Consider the following 17,614-nt stretch of genomic DNA (forward strand, 5'->3'; position numbering starts at 1 on the left):
AGAACAAGTGTTCTCTAGTCCCAGTGTGACACGTTCAGCAGTTTAATTGTCCTGTGCATGTGAGTACAATGTTGAGACCGGTGACGGCGAACAATGGTTAGAGTTTAGATTCTTTGGCTTTGGTGGTCATTAGTGACAAGTATACTCTAGTCCCAAGTGTGTCAGCAGTTTAATGTCCTGTGTACAATGTTGAGAACGGGTGACGGCGAACAAGTAGATACTGTACTTTGGTGGTCATTACAGAACAAGTTTTCTCTAGTCCCTAGTGTGACACGTTCAGCAGTTTAAGTGCATGTTAGTACAATGTTGAGACCGGTTGACGGCATGGTTAGAGTTTATGGCACTGGTACTTATTGTGGTCATAGTAGTCCCAAGTGTGACATCAGCAGTTTAACTGTGCAATTGAGACCGGTACCAATGGTTAGAGTTTAATGGTACTTTGTACTTTGTGGTCATTAGAGAACAATGGTTTAGAGTGCATGTACATTGGTTACTTTGATACTTTGGTGGTCATTACAGAACAAGTGTTCTCTAGTCCCAAGTGTGACACGTTCAGCAGTTTAATTGTCCCTGTGCATGTTAGTACAATGTTGAGACCGGTGACGGCGAACAATGGTTAGAGTTTAATGGTACTTTGTACTTTGGTGGTCATTACAGAACAAGTGTTCTCTAGTCCCAAGTGTGACACGTTCAGCAGTTTAATTGTCCCTGTGCATGTGAGTACAATGTTGAGACCGGTGACGGCGAACAATGGTTAGAGTTTAATGGTACTTTGTACTTTGGTGGTCATTACAGAACAAGTGTTTCTCTAGTCCCAAGTGTGACACGTTCAGCAGTTTAATTGTTCCCTGTGCATGTTAGTACAATGTTGAGACCGGTGACGGCAAACAATGGTTAGAGTTTAATGGCACTGTACTTTGGTGGTCATTACAGAACAAGTTTTCTCTAGTCCCAAGTGTGACACGTTCAGCAGTTTAATTGTCCCTGTGCATGTTAGTACAATGTTGAGACCGGTGACGGCAAACAATGGTTAGAGTTTAATGGTACTTTGTACTTTGGTGGTCATTAGAGAACAAGTGTTCTCTCGTCCCAAGTGTGACATCAGCAGTTTAATTGTTCCTGTGCATGTGAGTACAATGTTGAGACCGGTTACGGCGAACAATGGTTAGAGTTTAATGGTACTTTGTACTTTGGTGGTCATTACAGAACAAGTGTTCTCTAGTCCCAAGTGTGACACGTTCAGCAGTTTAATTGTCCCTGTGCATGTTAGTACAATGTTGAGACTGGTGACGGCAAACAATGGTTAGAGTTTAATGGCACTGTACTTTGGTGGTCATTACAGAACAAGTTTTCTCTAGTCCCAAGTGTGACACGTTCAGCAGTTTAATTGTCCCTGTGCATGTTAGTACAATGTTGAGACCGGTGACGGCAAACAATGGTTAGAGTTTAATGGTACTTTGTACTTTGGTGGTCATTACAGAACAAGTGTTCTCTCGTCCCAAGTGTGACATCAGCAGTTTAATTGTTCCTGTGCATGTGAGTACAATGTTGAGACCGGTTACGGCGAACAATGGTTAGAGTTTAATGGTACTTTGTACTTTGGTGGTCATTACAGAACAAGTGTTCTCTAGTCCCAAGTGTGACACGTTCAGCAGTTTAATTGTCCCTGTGCTTGTGAGTACAATGTTGAGACCGGTGACGGCGAACAATGGTTAGAGTTTAATGGTACTTTGTACTTTGGTGGTCATTACAGAACAAGTGTTCTCTAGTCCCAAGTGTGACACGTTCAGCAGTTTAATTGTTTCCTGTGCATGTGAGTACAATGTTGAGACCGGTTACGGCGAACAATGGTTAGAGTTTAATGGTACTTTGTACTTTGGTGGTCATTACAGAACAAGTGTTCTCTAGTCCCAAGTGTGACACGTTCAGCAGTTTAATTGTCCCTGTGCTTGTGAGTACAATGTTGAGACCGGTGACGGCGAACAATGGTTAGAGTTTAATGGTACTTTGTACTTTGGTGGTCATTACAGAACAAGTGTTCTCTAGTCCCTACTGTGAGCAGTTTAAATGTCCCTGTGCATGTGAGTACAATGTTTAGACCGGTGACGGCAAACAATGGTTAGAGTTTAGTACTTTGTACTTTGGTGGTCATTACAGAACAAGTGTTCTCTAGTCCCAAGTGTGACACGTTCAGCAGTTTAATTGTCCCTGTGCATGTTAGTACAATGTTGAGACCGGTGACGGCGAACAATGGTTAGAGTTTAATGGTACTTTGTACTTTGGTGGTCATTACAGAACAAGTGTTCTCTAGTCCCTAGTGTGACAAGTTCAGCAGTTTAATTGTCCCTGTGCTTGTGAGTACAATGTTGAGACCGGTGACGGCAAACAATGGTTAGAGTTTAATGGCACTTTGTACTTTGGTGGTCATTACAGAACAAGAGTTCTCTAGTCCCAACTTTGACGCGTTCAGTAGTAATTTTTTGCTATTTTTCTATTGAATTGTGTTCGGTCAATCTTAGATTAAGTTACAAACTAGGAATGTGCTTATTCTTTAAAAAAATATCTCATGATGAACATGTATTGTGTTTTATCTAACTTAATTCTGCTCTGGTCAATAGAAATCATTATAATAGACCTTTTCAGAACCTTTGCGAGCTCGTTTTATATATAAACTCGCCATTTACTAGTACTATTATATATATATATCGTATATAATGTGTGTGTGTAATAATATATGTATTTACAAATTGTATTTGAATTCTTGTCAGTAAACCGTTATAAGAGCTTTACAAAATCTGAAATCTACGTACAAACGTAAAACTATTTTGTAAGGCTTTAATGTTTTAAAAAAGTCATCTAATAGATGAACATTTTCCTTTAACCTTAAATTGAATGGTCAAAAATAGGCAATTTTGTTATATTAATACCATAATCCCGGTTAAATGTTAAATTACCAAAGTGTAATATGTAACCTTGTAACGAATTACTTGAAATGTAAGTATACAACATTTGGACTCGGATTTTAATATATTTTTATACGTGCTATTTTTTAAAGTTAAAATTATTACGTTACTAATTTCAAATACACAGAAATCATGCTTTTTGTGGACTCCAAGTCATTTGCATAGAAAAACGGTAGTACGTTTAACAAAATTAATGAATGTTCCAACATAGTGGTTTCTGTTTGTGCGCGAATTTCGTGTGAACTTGTAATATTCCTCTGATGTACACAATACGGTAACCCAGTGTGTTACATAAATCCGGATTGATCAGGAAAATCGAGCAGCAATAAAATCTTTGACACGGCAACGTAGTCGAAGAAGTGTGCGCTCTTAAAATCGACTACATAATTGTCGATCGGCGTCATCCTTTAAAGACACAACCGTAAACTCTTCTAGACTTGTTGCATTTATGTTTGCTCGCGATTAGGATGTAAAAACTCTCAAAAGATGGTGCAGATAATAAAAAGGAAATACGGGGACGCGAGAGTATAAACCGCATCCCCGAGGCTCCGCGAGTATCGGAGCGACGGTCCAGGAACATTCGCTCGCCTAGGCTTGTTGCAGACCGCTTATTAGATATTCCAAAGAAACGAATAGCCGTTGATTAGTAGTTGAATCATTACCGAATCCAAACGGAACAATAACTGTCCGGCCATGTCGCGATCATTACGCCCGTTCATGTTTACTCGCTTTACGTCGGATAAGACCTGTTTATCGCTCTGCAGCCGGTACAATCGTGGCTCGGCTCCGGCCGCTACTGGCCAGAGCAAACATTTTCTTACAGGTACAAAACGTCGAATAAAGGTGGATTTAAGAGGGATCGTTTAATTGCTGCTGATTAGTTTGTTTTACAAGTCACACAAAACGACTGAAACCTCTATAAAATTTAAACACTCGCTCGTTTTCTTCAGGGTTCGGTCCACCTTGAGAGGGTCGAGTGTAACGAATGTTTCCTCTATATCTTTGTGAGAGGTCTCTTACAAACTCGTATACGGATTAGAATCCCGTCCTCTTCGTAGGGTAAAGTGGCTTTCTAACCGAGAGTTGACTAGTTGGTGCACTGTTCACTAGTTGTAACAAATTTAGTGTTGACAGATATAACTATGTATCTCTACCGTAAATCTTGGAATAGATACACAAACTATTATAGATATAGATATTATGCCAGTTTATTATTAACACAGGAAGACTTTTGAATGTATAAAGATCCGACACTATCGGTGGAGACATTTCTTGGCATTGATTAGGTTTAGTCACAAAGATTGTACACCGTCCGTACTAACGAAAGTACATCGAATGTGCTCCACTGTTTCTGCGTGTTCCGAGGGGAGTGGCGATGACCGCGGTGTTGACGTCGCGGTGGCGGCCGATGTGACGGAGGACGTCACTGTGTGAGAGCCCACATCGAATGTGCTCCACTGTTTCTGCGTGTTCCGAGGGGACTGGCGATGACCGCGGTGTTGACGTCGCGGTGGCGGCCGATGTGACGGAGGACGTCACTGTGTGAGAGCCCACATCGAATGTGCTCCACTGTTTCTGCGTGTTCCGAGGGGACTGGCGATGACCGCGGTGTTGACGTCGCGGTGGCGGCCGATGTGACGGAGGACGACACTGTGTGAGAGCCCACATCGAATGTGCTCCACTGTTTCTGCGTGTTCCGAGGGGACTGGCGATGACCGCGGTGTTGACGTCGCGGTGGCGGCCGATGTGACGGAGGACGACACTGTGTGAGAGCCCACATCGAATGTGCTCCACTGTTTCTGCGTGTTCCGAGGGGAGTGGCGATGACCGCGGTGTTGACGTCGCGGTGGCGGCCGATGTGACGGAGGACGTCAGACCACCGAAGGCGATGGTGGGGCGATATTTATATATTGGACAAGAATAATCGGCGGACTTTGAGTAGCAACAGTTCCCACATGTCCCGGCCCGCCAATGGGACCAGTCGGCAAATTGCCGGGGAGGGGCCTGCCCGCCATCGCTGCCAAGTACTCTTCCATACTCTTCATGCTCTATTGTACTCTATGCTAATTCTTTCCTCGCCGAATGCCTCCATTTTAGCCGGAAATGTAGCCTGCTAATTGATTAGTAGCCCGATGGGGGCCTTCCGCCCCCGGGCCCCGCCTCATCGCTCCTACCGCCGGAAAACGCTGGGAGCCCGGAGGCCTTTCTGAGTCCAACGAACTTGCTCTGCAAACGCTCGAACTCCGAACTGCTCCGTTCTAAATTAGCTAAACCAAATTGAATAATTCCTTATAATAATTTTAAATTGCCTATTTTCCGACATTATAATACTCCTAAACCGAAGGAATTATTATACTAACAATTCTGTATTCGGCTCGGTAGAATCTCGAACTGCCTTACTCACGTCTGGTTGTATAGATCACATGTCTTTCTTTATAATCTTTATATTCTAGACTCCTTAGGTTTTATGATGGAGTTTTACCTAGATTGAAGTTGATTTTGCCTTATCGGATTGAATAGTTCGTATTATGCAATTCATTCTTCACAAGAGTCCCGATCCCCATACCACTTACGGCACTCTCAGTCGGATAGTAACAATTGATGTTTGAGTTTTGTGATGGCTCCGAGAACTCATCACACAGACGAGTTAGAATAGCCACTGTTTTCTAGTGTTTATAACGAATTATTTTCGTTGTTCTAGAGCTCATTTATAAAGTTACTATGACGATACAGACCTGCTTAATTGTATTCCATGACATCCAGAAACTGGCCGTTTTACTTATTGAACATAATCTGTCATCGAAGTAGATTGAAAATCTAATATACTCGTATTGAATATTAATCGTATTCAAATACCACAAATGCGATAGTAACTTGTGAGAATAAGTGTTATATCTTGTTGATCCACTTCCACTTGTTATATCTTGTTGATCCACTTCCACTTGTTATATCTTGTTGATCCACTTCCACTTGTTATATGTTGTTCCTCTACTTCCACTTATTGAGACTTGTGATTTCACGTCAACTTACGTGTCGAAGGTACGATACATTTTCTTTTGATACCTTAATTACGGTACTATTTTTCTTTCTATTAATCTTATATATTACTTAAAATATGATATAAAATCTAAGAAACTGCGTGACATTTATTTTCTACACAACAACTTTTTATTACTCAAACTTTTCAACGATATCAACAGTTTGTGGTATAATAGGAGTGCTTCTTTCATTTGTTCTTCCTGTACTAACAAATAGCAGGGTATGAAAGTAAAGCGTACTAACATCCAAGAGAATGTGACTGCACTCAACTTACAAAATTATTAGTTTTTGAACAAATTTGCAACTTTATCAAAATATAGATGTTTGAATGTTAGGTATCAAAAAACCTAACATTAAGAATTTTGTTATTTTTTCTGCTAAATTTTTAAAATGTCCAGATACATCTCCCGGCGTGCAGACTCACTGCCTAATTGGTGTATAGGGGCGCCCTCCATTTTGTTCGACGACGATCAATCGAATTAGCAAAGGGGAGAATAAAATGGCCGAAGCGGCGATGAGGCCAAGATGGCGCCTAAGTGTTCCGGACACTGTGTACCCGCTACTCTATAAAATAACTTATCAGATCCCGTGTAAACATAATCAATGAGGCGATCGCGACCCTAATTGGTCGAAATGATTTTAATAACCAATAAGAAAATGAGAGGGCAGCCGGCCAATGAGCAGAGAGCCGAGACCGCTTAACAAGCGGATATAGTGGCGACTTACATTTACATACGCTGGTCGCCCAGCGGGCGAGGCGAGGTGTAGAGCCGGAGTGCGGGTTATCGCGCGTCTCTGTGCACAGAGCATCACCACCACAAGTAGGCCTACACTACACTACACTACACTACACTACACTACACTACACTACACTACACTACACTACACTACACTACACTACACTACACTAATGGTCTTCCCTACAGTCAGGATGTGACGGCAGTGACACAGGGTGTTGGGTAAATATTTACGCTCTACACAAATTAAAAAAAATATTGGGTGAATATGTTGTTTCTCGACTTATTTTTCCGTACAAAAGACTGTCTCTGTCTAATACTACAATGACTGTCTTGAACTAACCAGCGTATTTACTTCACCTAACTTTAAAAGAACACCAGTCGACCTTGAAAATACCTAAAATTGGGTTCCAGTTGTAATAGAAATTGGATACAATAATAAACAAATCCTTGCAAAACGTACACACACATGAAGTTATTGGCGCCATATTTAAAAATCATCGTTCGGGTTTTATATATTTATATATTATTTTGTGACACATTTAAAATAAAAAATAAAAGGTATTCTATCGGAATAATGAGATGTATGACTCTAAATACTAGTAATTAATTATTTTTTCATTAATAACATCATTAGTAACAAAGGAAATTAATGGACTTGGACTTGTGGACTCCGAACAGCTCAGTAATTATTGCCTCATATACATTTTTGTATTATCAATACAGATATTTGTTAAAAAATCTCAGGCGTTTTAAATTTCTTATAGCATAAAAAACCTCGTTATGTAATCCTTCATCATAGAGTATCATTAAAAAAATAAATGATGTGTACAGGCTCATAATAATTAACATATTCCGAGTTCGATTTAAAATTACTTTAATATCAGTATAAATCAATACTTTCGTAAGCTGTATACTTATTTTTCTTTCTAAGTTATGTAGTCTGAGAATACTGTAGGTATGTTTATTGATCAATAATACGCTTTAAATTAGTGTTAATTCATTTAAATTATAACTATTAATTGTTATTACTCTATTATTTCTTTATTTCCAACGGACATCGTGTAATTTACAACATGTACATAATGTGGCATGATATTCATTACTGTTTAGTGAATACCGACTGATGGTGGTTATCTTGTTGAATACTATTTATCTGATTGATCTTTGAATCAAGTTATATTTATTCACACATTTGCAATGTCCACAAAGCGTTTATTCGTAGTAAGTGTAATTATTCAAATCATTGCGGCTATTGGGTAATTTGCATAGAGAACGTGTATACAACTAACTACAACACACCAAAAGTCTATCACACCTACGAAACGTCTAAAACTCCGAGTTATTCTTTCTTAATATCTAAATCACATCTAAAGCTCCGACTACCTTTTCTACTTATCAACTAATAAACATACCTACAACGTATAAAATATCTTGAGTTAAGCTAAAGGACTAACATGTTCGAACTGTTATATATTCGTTCTAGTTTATTTTGCCTGCAATGATCTGTCAACCAAGCTGCTTTACTGAATTATATCCCTACAAACAAGTAATATTTGCAAATCACACTTACTTTAGGCCTAACAGCGGATTGTTAAAAGCTATTGCCAAATATCGCTTTGGCTTGACAAGTCACGTGCTTTGTAACACTAAAAGTCCCATTAATTTTTAGTGATGCTATCAATTGACATAATCGATTCTCCCTCTTTTTATATATACCAGACCATTGGAATTATAGAAGAGCAATCGTCTAAAACAGCCCTGAAGCCACACTCATGGAAGCCCTATGAAAAGATGGGGTGTTCTAAGAAGCTGAGTCACAATACACAATTACACAGTCATAACCCTTACGAAGCTACACGTTCTCTACAAAAATGCATTACTGCACTATTGAACAATACAAACTGATGAACCTGTTCATGTTATTACATGTAACAAGTTATTACTGGGCGATAGGCTTCAATGACGCTTAGCAAAATCCCATGGTTGGCCATGCACCGCCATATAGCTCACACACTATAGCTGACCATTTAGAAATTACATTTCTTCCAACATGTAAAGTCTATAGATGTTTCACGAGATATCTTGGCACAGGATAACATTAGAATGTTTAATCAGGATGTTGGGCTTCACAGTTGTGTTTAAATAATAAACACATCTACACATCAGTAAACCAAAAGATTATTTCTCACCTCTCATACGGAATTCGACTTTGGGGAAGCTGTTCCCAACAACAATTTTTTAGATTATTCAGACTTCAGAAGAAAGCGGTCAGAATTCTTTCTGGGTTAAACTACAGAGAGTCGTGTAGAGATGTTTTCACGGAGCGTGGGTTGCTGACATTACCCTGCCTCTATATCCTTGAAGTGGTATTATACTGCATTTCTCGGTGCACTTTAGTACAGGGCAGGGAGGTCCACAATTATGGGACTAGAGGCAGGGATATCTTACGTCTTCAGCAACACAGTTTCTTTTGCGAAGAGCTAAAACGCACTCAAAATCTTAACAAAGCTCAGTTGAAACACCTTCTGGTGTGACATGCGTTTTACTCTGTCGATGAGTTCCTGACATGCCGCTGGGATAATTAATCTCTAATTTCTGTGCGGGTCTGATGATCCTAATAGTACTGAATTAGAGAATGAATGATCACTGTATGTATGTTTGACTGTATGTGAGAATGCCTTAGCTATAGGAGTTCAAACAAATGACGATTGCAATACAATGTACATATTGTAAAACTGCAATACATATTACTATTATTATTATTAAACCGCTTATCAAATCATTAGAAAACGTAGGATGACGAATGGCATATTCAAGTCTTCCAGTTCCAGTTGAGGTTCCAGCTCCAGTTTTCAGCCTAGCCTCCATTGCCCACCAACGCCCCGATACCCGCCTACTGAACGACAAAGGTACTTGATACCTTCGCCTCGTGGATATCAGATGGGTCTTGCATTATTCTGATGCTAGTAGGTGTTTTGGAACAGATCATCGTTATTCATGTTTAGAATTTGAACTTTAGGCCCACATCTCAAGATTTGTCAGAAATAACGATCTTGAATAGCTCGTAAATCAAGTTGGCCCGCGTCCCATGGCCGTGGGGCACGTTTACGATTAAGTGGTTCGAATTAAATTCATATCCTCGATTTGACGATGTCCATGTTTATATTTTCCCGATGTTTGTTGTGACGGGAGACAGTTCAAGTACAACCGTATACATTGCATAGATGTTCTTGAAAGTCATAGAAGTAATCTTTTCTCATTTTTTTAGTTTTTTAAGTACAGTTCTATTTTCTCTGCATATTCCTCATAGAGTCTGCGTAGGGAACAAGTAGAGTTTACTGTGACCGATTGATTTGTGCCAAGAAAAATGTCAATTTAATACATTACTGAAACATTAGTCAAGACTTTACATCATCTGTGACGAGAGCAGTAAGAAACATCGCTGATCGCTGACCGCCGTGACTCTGTTCTGTTCCGCCTCGAGACCGGCGTGGCCGTGACAAATCCGACATTTAAGTTGACGGACGTCACACATCAAGTTTGACGTGACTCCAGCACGTGGTCTTCCCGGAATGTCGATGGCCGCAGACGATGATTTATCGGGAGGCGAACGGGCGAGCTGAGGGAATCGGCGTAGACAAGGAACTGCGGACCAACGAACTACGAACCGGAGGGGTGAAGAGTACGACGCCTCGATTTATTATTGAATTTCGTTCGCGTTATTCCCCGAAGGCGAAACCGCGTCCGTATCGATCAGGAAGTGGAGAGCTAATTAGTTAGCACACGTTGTGCGCAACACACGAACAAATGGCAGGAGAGTCGCCGAGCAGAGCCGAGCCCCTATATCTCCTCAGCCGCCCACGTATTTATTTAAATGTTTCCCCTTCGAGGCTTCGTATCGGAGTCGTTAATTTGTGTCATATTTTGGGAGTGCGTTCATTAATCCGTGTGCTATAGCCTGACCCGGCTCGCCCCATCCGCTCGACCGCGCTCCGACACATGTCAACCGGTATCGGCCTTCTCTCGCGTCTACCGCAACACGAGGCGGTCGACTACCGGGAGGACGTCCTCCGAGAGACGAGGAGTGACCGGACTTCGCCGTCAGGCTGGATCGATTTGCGCCACTAATTCGTAGGAGACCACTGTCCACGCGGTGTTCCCCAGATAAGGGACACGTGGTGGAACCGGTTCGGGCGAAATCCGATACGCGATTCTTCTCCGAGTATCCGAGTTCCTCACCGAGAAAAGAATGAATAAAAAACCTTTCTTAATGTGATTCCAAGAGATTTGTGTAGAAAGGAATTATTAAGAATAACGGGTTTGTAGGAAAGATCACATCTGTACACTGGCTTCTCGTGTGCTAGGCTGGGTTCACGAACATCGCAAGAAATCGTCACTAAAACTCCACTTAGACACGAACTGAGGATGACGAGACAGAGACCGAGAGGTGGCGGCGCGGCGGCGGGGTCAGGCGGGCGAGGCAGAAGCAGTAGCAGTTCCAGAGGCAGTCGGAGGGAATGTAAACAGCAGTCGGAATGTTGATTTTGAAGTCTCGAGAGGTGGCCGGTGATTCACTAAGTCATCCTCACCAATAGAATATTTGATCGTTTGTTTGCTCGCGAGTCGCCGCGCAGGCCGTGCCGCCCGGCCGCTCGGGAATTATACAAATCCGGAGTTCAAGTAGAACCGACTCTTCTGAGATGAATCGATGGAAGAAGTGCCTCGTGTTTGCACTTTGGCTTTTCATTTTAGGGCTTCTTCGTTCACAATGAGCGAGTATTATCGGAATGTAACCACTCTGAAGATAAAGGCATCTGAGCCTTTTGTAGCGAATAGCTAGTATTGATACAAGTTCATTACTTTCTGTAAGATACACATAGGCCAAGTAGCACTAGAAAAGCACAATCTGCCACTAGATTATGAAAAATCTATTACATTTTTGGGTGTATAGATATCTATACTCGTACTTTGCAAACAGTTCAGCCAACAAGCGACATAGTTGACCACTTAAAACTCCGGTTATAAACATGTTCCAAGAAAAAATATAAAAGTACTTGAAATTGTATCGATTATATCCGGTCTCCCACAGTTTCAGTTTAACACTTTCAAACAAATTCGTGAATCAGGAATGTACCACCGTGTAAGCAAGATAATTCGGCAAATACGATAGCTATTATAAGTATGTCAGAGGACTTGTAATCCTAGCTTCGCCTTTATAATAAAGGGATTCTTCCTCATAGTTTGACTCACGAAACTCAGCACATCATGTTCCTTAGAGATCTCTTGAGTTCGTTAGTGAGTTAGTGAGCAATAACCGTAACTTAAACACTTTCTAAATGGATCTAGCTCGTAATTTTACGAAATCCATATCAAATTTATAATTGCAAACATATTAACATATTTTTCAAGAAAGATGTATCACATCCTGTTTTACATGTTTTGCAGTACCTCTTAAGGTTTCAAAATAGCGGTCGTTCATCCTAGTACAAGATTTTTTTAAGGCTACGTTTAAACCATTAATCACCAAAGAGAAAAATGTCAACGTTTTGTGATACTTGAGTCACCGGTTTTTCGTATATTTTTATATCTCATAAGATTTCAAGATGGTAGAGTTCTGTCTAACATGTACTGGCTGAATATGGCAGCTCCCCACAGCGAGACCGAATTATTGCAAGAATTAATTGTGTATTTTTCGACGCGTTGTGAAGCGAAAGACTGATAATTCTTAAATTGAGTCTAGATGACAAATGCGATTTGACACAGGGTAGTAACGTCCACGGATATAATACGAGGGGAAGGAACGACCTGAGAATTCAGTCTCACAGAACGATGGCTTATGAACAACTTCCATCTCAGGTTGGTGATAAAGTGATCAAAAGACTCATATTATTACACACAGGCTATTACAACAGGCTACCGCAAAATATTACAATGGAAAATAATCCTACAAAATTCAAAAAATTATTATATAACTATCTCATACAGAAAGCTTTTTACTCGGTTGGTGAGTTTTTTTCCGATTAGTAATTTAAAAGTGGCCATAGAAATTGTGAAAAGTTTGAGAAATATTGTTTTATTTAGATATGCAACTTAAACCATATTTTTCTGACGAGTGTAATACAATTATTGTAAAAATTGTCATACTACACAATAAAGAATTTGAAAAAAAATTTGAAATTTGAAATATGATAATAAATCTTTATTGTGTTCACAATTTAAGCAAATTGTATACAATCCTCAATATACATGTATTAAAATGAATTAAACTTATAAAATACAATAACTATTAAAATATAAGCTCCGCACGGGCTCCAAGTGCTGACGGACGAGGACAGACGTGTGTGCAAGTACATACAAGCTCCGCACGAGCTCTAAGTGCTGACGGACGAGGACAGACGTGCGCGCAAGTACATACAAGCTCCGCACGGGCTCTAAGTGCTGACGGACGAGGACAGACGTGTGCGCAAGTACATACAAGCTCCGCACGGGCTCTAAGTGCTGACGGACGAGGACAGACGTGTGCGCAAGTACATACAAGCTCCGCACGGGCTCCAAGTGCTGACGGACGAGGACAGACGTGCGCGCAAGTACATACAAGCTCCGCACGGGCTCTAAGTGCTGACGGACGAGGACAGACGTGCGCGCAAGTACATACAAGCTCCGCACGGGCTCTAAGTGCTGACGGACGAGGATAGATGTGTGCTGGCGGCTGAAGCAGCGATCGGTAATGCCAACTCCAACACGAAGGAAAGTGACTGGTACGGGCCGAGCCTGCGGAGGGAGGAGCGGATATCGACGCCGCAATCACAATCATAATTCCGTAACCGCAACTTAAATCCGTTATCCGACTTGTGCTTGACCCTGCACCCCGCTCTTCCTCGTGCTGCGCTCCTTCCTCCATCTTCGATCGACCACAACCGATTCTCTCGTATCGCTGCCGCGCCGCGCCACGCCGCGCTCCTCTGGCTATGCATAATCGAGCGTGCGAATAGTTTCCAGCAGTCGCGAAATAATCGAGAGTCGCGAAATCATCGAACATAAGTAGAAACAAAGTAATATACGGAGTATCATAAAATGGTTGCTTTTATCATCTTTATATTTTCAATTCGGAGTAAAGCGACACCTTTGCATGCTGTCAAAAAATACATCCGACCTTGAGTTAAATTCATAATACACGGAAGTATTTTTAGTATAAATGTATACTATTTAAACTCTAGGTTATCTAAATTTACAATATTTATAACTTTAGCTGTGTGTAATTAAAAAACAGTTACTTTTAACGATAATGGTAAAGTTTACAGTTTAATGAGATGTGCAGAAGTACTGCGTCGTGATTCAAGTGAGAATCAAAGCATCGCAGTAGTAATCGATCTCGAATCGTTGCGCGATTAGAGGAGGTCGGCGCCGAATGTGATTTGCCCGTTCTCGGCCACCACCGGAGGTCAGTGATCCACGGCCGCCGATGACAAATCAAGCGCCTGCAACTCCGGGGCGGCTCGCATAAGCCCAGTATTTTACACGAGGATGGAAACAATTCAGCGGTCATTTTTATACATGTAGGTTCAGTGGAAGCGGCAATGGGTCTATAAAGTCGGGAGCCGTCGCTCATTAGGGCCCTTGCCCACTGCCACAAGACACACGTAGGCCTCGGGCACCGGATTTACGCGTTCCCCGGACGATCGCTCAGTTCGCCCGCCTCGCCTACCCGATATTGTCGCCGGCCCATTTCAATAAATACACTTCAACGCAACAATAAACAATCACTGCGGTTGACAATGGAGAATGATATGGTGGCCGTCGAACAATAATCAGAGCCCATTGAGGGTCCACCGCCTAATGAGCGATTAAACGGATTCCTCCTTGGCGCAATCATTTAAACGCGTTTGTTCCTCTTAGTGGCGCGTTCGTGCAGCTAGATCCGCGATATTAATGCGCCAAAATAAATTCTTAGTGTTGAAACAAGATGGCGACGAATCAGCCGGACTCGGCGGCTCGTCTTAACCTCAACAGCTGACATCTTGGAAAACTGGTCGCCCACGGGCGCTAGGACTAGAGCAAGACATAACTCTGCTCTTCTGGAGGAGATGAATTGCAGACCGATTTGTCACTATTCCAGGGGAAATTGAGTACCGGTCGCTGTTTTTATGACGTCTAATGCTTCTTAACTCGTAACAGAGATATTTCGTAAACGTGACACCCGTGCATGTGTCGTCCTATCACGGCCGTGATCTCTGTTAGTATTGAAATGCTAGTGTATGAATCGTATACTAAGTATCAGTAAGTAACGCGGAGAATGACCGTGAATGACGACATATGAGTGATAAAATCTCCCGATTAGCATACAATTAGCGATGATTGCTATCAGTAGCTGTAGTGAATGTATGTTAGTGTTTTACAGTAGGTATGAGAAACAAGGACATACTTAAAGTGGCAAACCCACGGGAAAGTATCGACACAAGTAAAGTGACTCGAGTGATTCACTACTCGAAGGCCGCACTCGGTTCTGGGTTTGCTATAGTTTTCGAGTTTAAAAATACATCCTTCTGCTCGGTCGTCTGAAGAGTTGTGGATTAAATTATTGACGGAGAACTCAATTAAAGGTGCATCGGCCGTTTCGCGAGTTTTGTTCTCGTTGTGCAACGGGTCTATCGGCATCAGCTGGCCTGTAACCATATGGCAGAGCCTGACAGGGCAGGGGTAGGCTGATGATAGGGTCAAGGATGCTAAGGAAATTGCACCGTGCAGATCCTCGGTCCTCCTACGCGACCTGGCGGTCTGTCCGTCTGTCTGACCCGAGCTCCCACCGTCTCTTGTACGCTGTCTAGTCTCTTCCTCGGACATTATTCAGAATCCTACTTTATTTGTCTCTTCAGAATTGCACGAGTAGCCTAACACATTCCATGACATGCTTATTGGAAGTCGACTAACCAGGTCTAGCTCCAGGTCTGTTCCAAAATTATTTCTCTATGACAATAATTGTAGTTGTCTCTGTTGTTTAAGAAATATACTCAAGAATTCATAACAATAGAACAACATTTGTAATGATTATTGTGTGTTTCAGAGCAGATTAAATACAGTACCATCTTTTCAACAGCCATTCTGAATGAAAAGGATCCAAATGGTACTGTCGAAGAAATGTAATCAGTTTCTCTCATTTCCCTGACACATTGAACTGTATGTCCGTAGGCACACCACCGCTGACGGGGGCGGGCGTAGTCCACGTCATCGTACAAGATGTCAACGATCACAGCCCGGAGTTTGAGCGGCAAGTCTACTCTGTCACGGTGCGAGAGAATCTCCCCCCGAACACTTCTGTGCTCCAGACTCGAGCCCTAGACAAAGATACTGGACTGAACGCCAAAATCAGGTAATTTACGTTCAATATTTGGGTACATTAGAACAATTTAGAATGTGTGATTATCAATTGCACGTGCCTAAGATCAATAACTTTTTAGTAAAGTGGTATAAGCGCACAAACACGACTTTGAACATTTTCTCGAGAACACCAGTTGGGTAATTTTCTTGAGATTAGCAGCTGTCATCGTCTGCCATTCACTTATTTGTCTGTTAAAAAAATTAGATGTTATCAGTAATACCTTCTTGGTGTGTAAAACAGTTGTTGGGGACTTTTCTAGAAACGCTCCGCTCAATTAATATGATAAATCTGAGGTATTGCCAGTCATTGTTCAATGAATTGAATGTCAACCTCTGATATACATATTTATAAATCCACTATGTACAGTAGAGTGATGCTAGAACTTTATTTTATCCATTTCGATGTCTTGAAAAAGTAAGACAGTCAATGACTAAATAAGTGTTCTCTAGCATATGTAATGAAGAACCGAACAAGTATACTTCCAAAAGCGGCTTGAATAGTAATCAACGGTACGTATTAAAAGGTCACTCTGAAAACAGGTCCGTAATGACGTAAGATTGGCCCACAGATCCCATATCTCTGAGTACCGATATGAAATAGTTCAGTCCAGAATAACACTACGACTCTGAGAATAGGTCCGGAATGACTTAAGATTGGCCCACATATCCCATATCTCTGTGTACCGATGTGAAATAGTTCAGGCCAGCATGACAGTACGACTCTGAGAATAGGTCCGGAATGACGTAAGATTGGCCCACATATCCCATATCTCTGAGTACCGATGTGAAATAGTTCAGTCCAGAATAACACTACGACTCTGAGAATAGGTCCGGAATGACTTAAGATTGGCCCACATATCCCATATCTCTGTGTACCGATGTGAAATAGTTCAGGTCCAGCATGACAGTACGACTCTGAGAATAGGTCCGGAATGACGTAAGATTGGCCCACATATCCCATATCTCTGTGTACCGATGTGAAATAGTTCAGTCCAGCATGCCACTACGACTCTGAGAATAGGTCTGGAATGACGTAAGATTGGCCCGCATATCCCATATCTCTGTGTACCGATGTGAAATAGTTGTCCAGCATGACAGTACGACTCTGAGAATAGGTCCGGAATGACGTAAGATTGGCCCACATATCCAATATCTCTGAGTACCGATATGAAATAGTTCAGTCCAGCATGCCACTACGACTCTGAGAATAGGTCCGGAATGACGTGTCGTCTACAGTCCACCTCGAGTCGTGTGGGTTGTGAGAAAGTGAACTCATTGCCTCGAATGACCTTATCTCTAGCTGTTGCGCGCGTTGATTGTTTATCGGAGGCCGTCCTTGGAGGTTTCATTTGTTAATTGCTTTATGCAACTGTTGATTAATTACTGAGCGGACTTATCTAGAGTTACAGTGGCTGAACAAACATCGTTACCGATTATCTGCAACCGCTGTCAGTCGGATTCTCGGTTATCTGTTAATTGTTTATCAGTACCCGACGA

The 17,614-nt window shown here is 41.7% G+C and overlaps 1 protein-coding gene across 1 annotated transcript in view; it reads left to right on the forward strand.

The window, feature by feature from the left end:
* Positions 1 to 17,614, forward strand: part of LOC124356560 (cadherin-related tumor suppressor) — a 428,185-nt gene that overhangs the window by 395,723 nt on the left and 14,848 nt on the right. Inside the window, 1 exon segment of the mRNA XM_046807631.1 lies at positions 15,929 to 16,109. Within this exon segment, the coding sequence (XP_046663587.1) occupies positions 15,929 to 16,109 (181 nt within the window).

Source organism: Homalodisca vitripennis, chromosome 3 (genome assembly GCF_021130785.1).
Source record: "Homalodisca vitripennis isolate AUS2020 chromosome 3, UT_GWSS_2.1, whole genome shotgun sequence".
NCBI classification, from domain to species: domain Eukaryota; kingdom Metazoa; phylum Arthropoda; class Insecta; order Hemiptera; family Cicadellidae; genus Homalodisca; species Homalodisca vitripennis.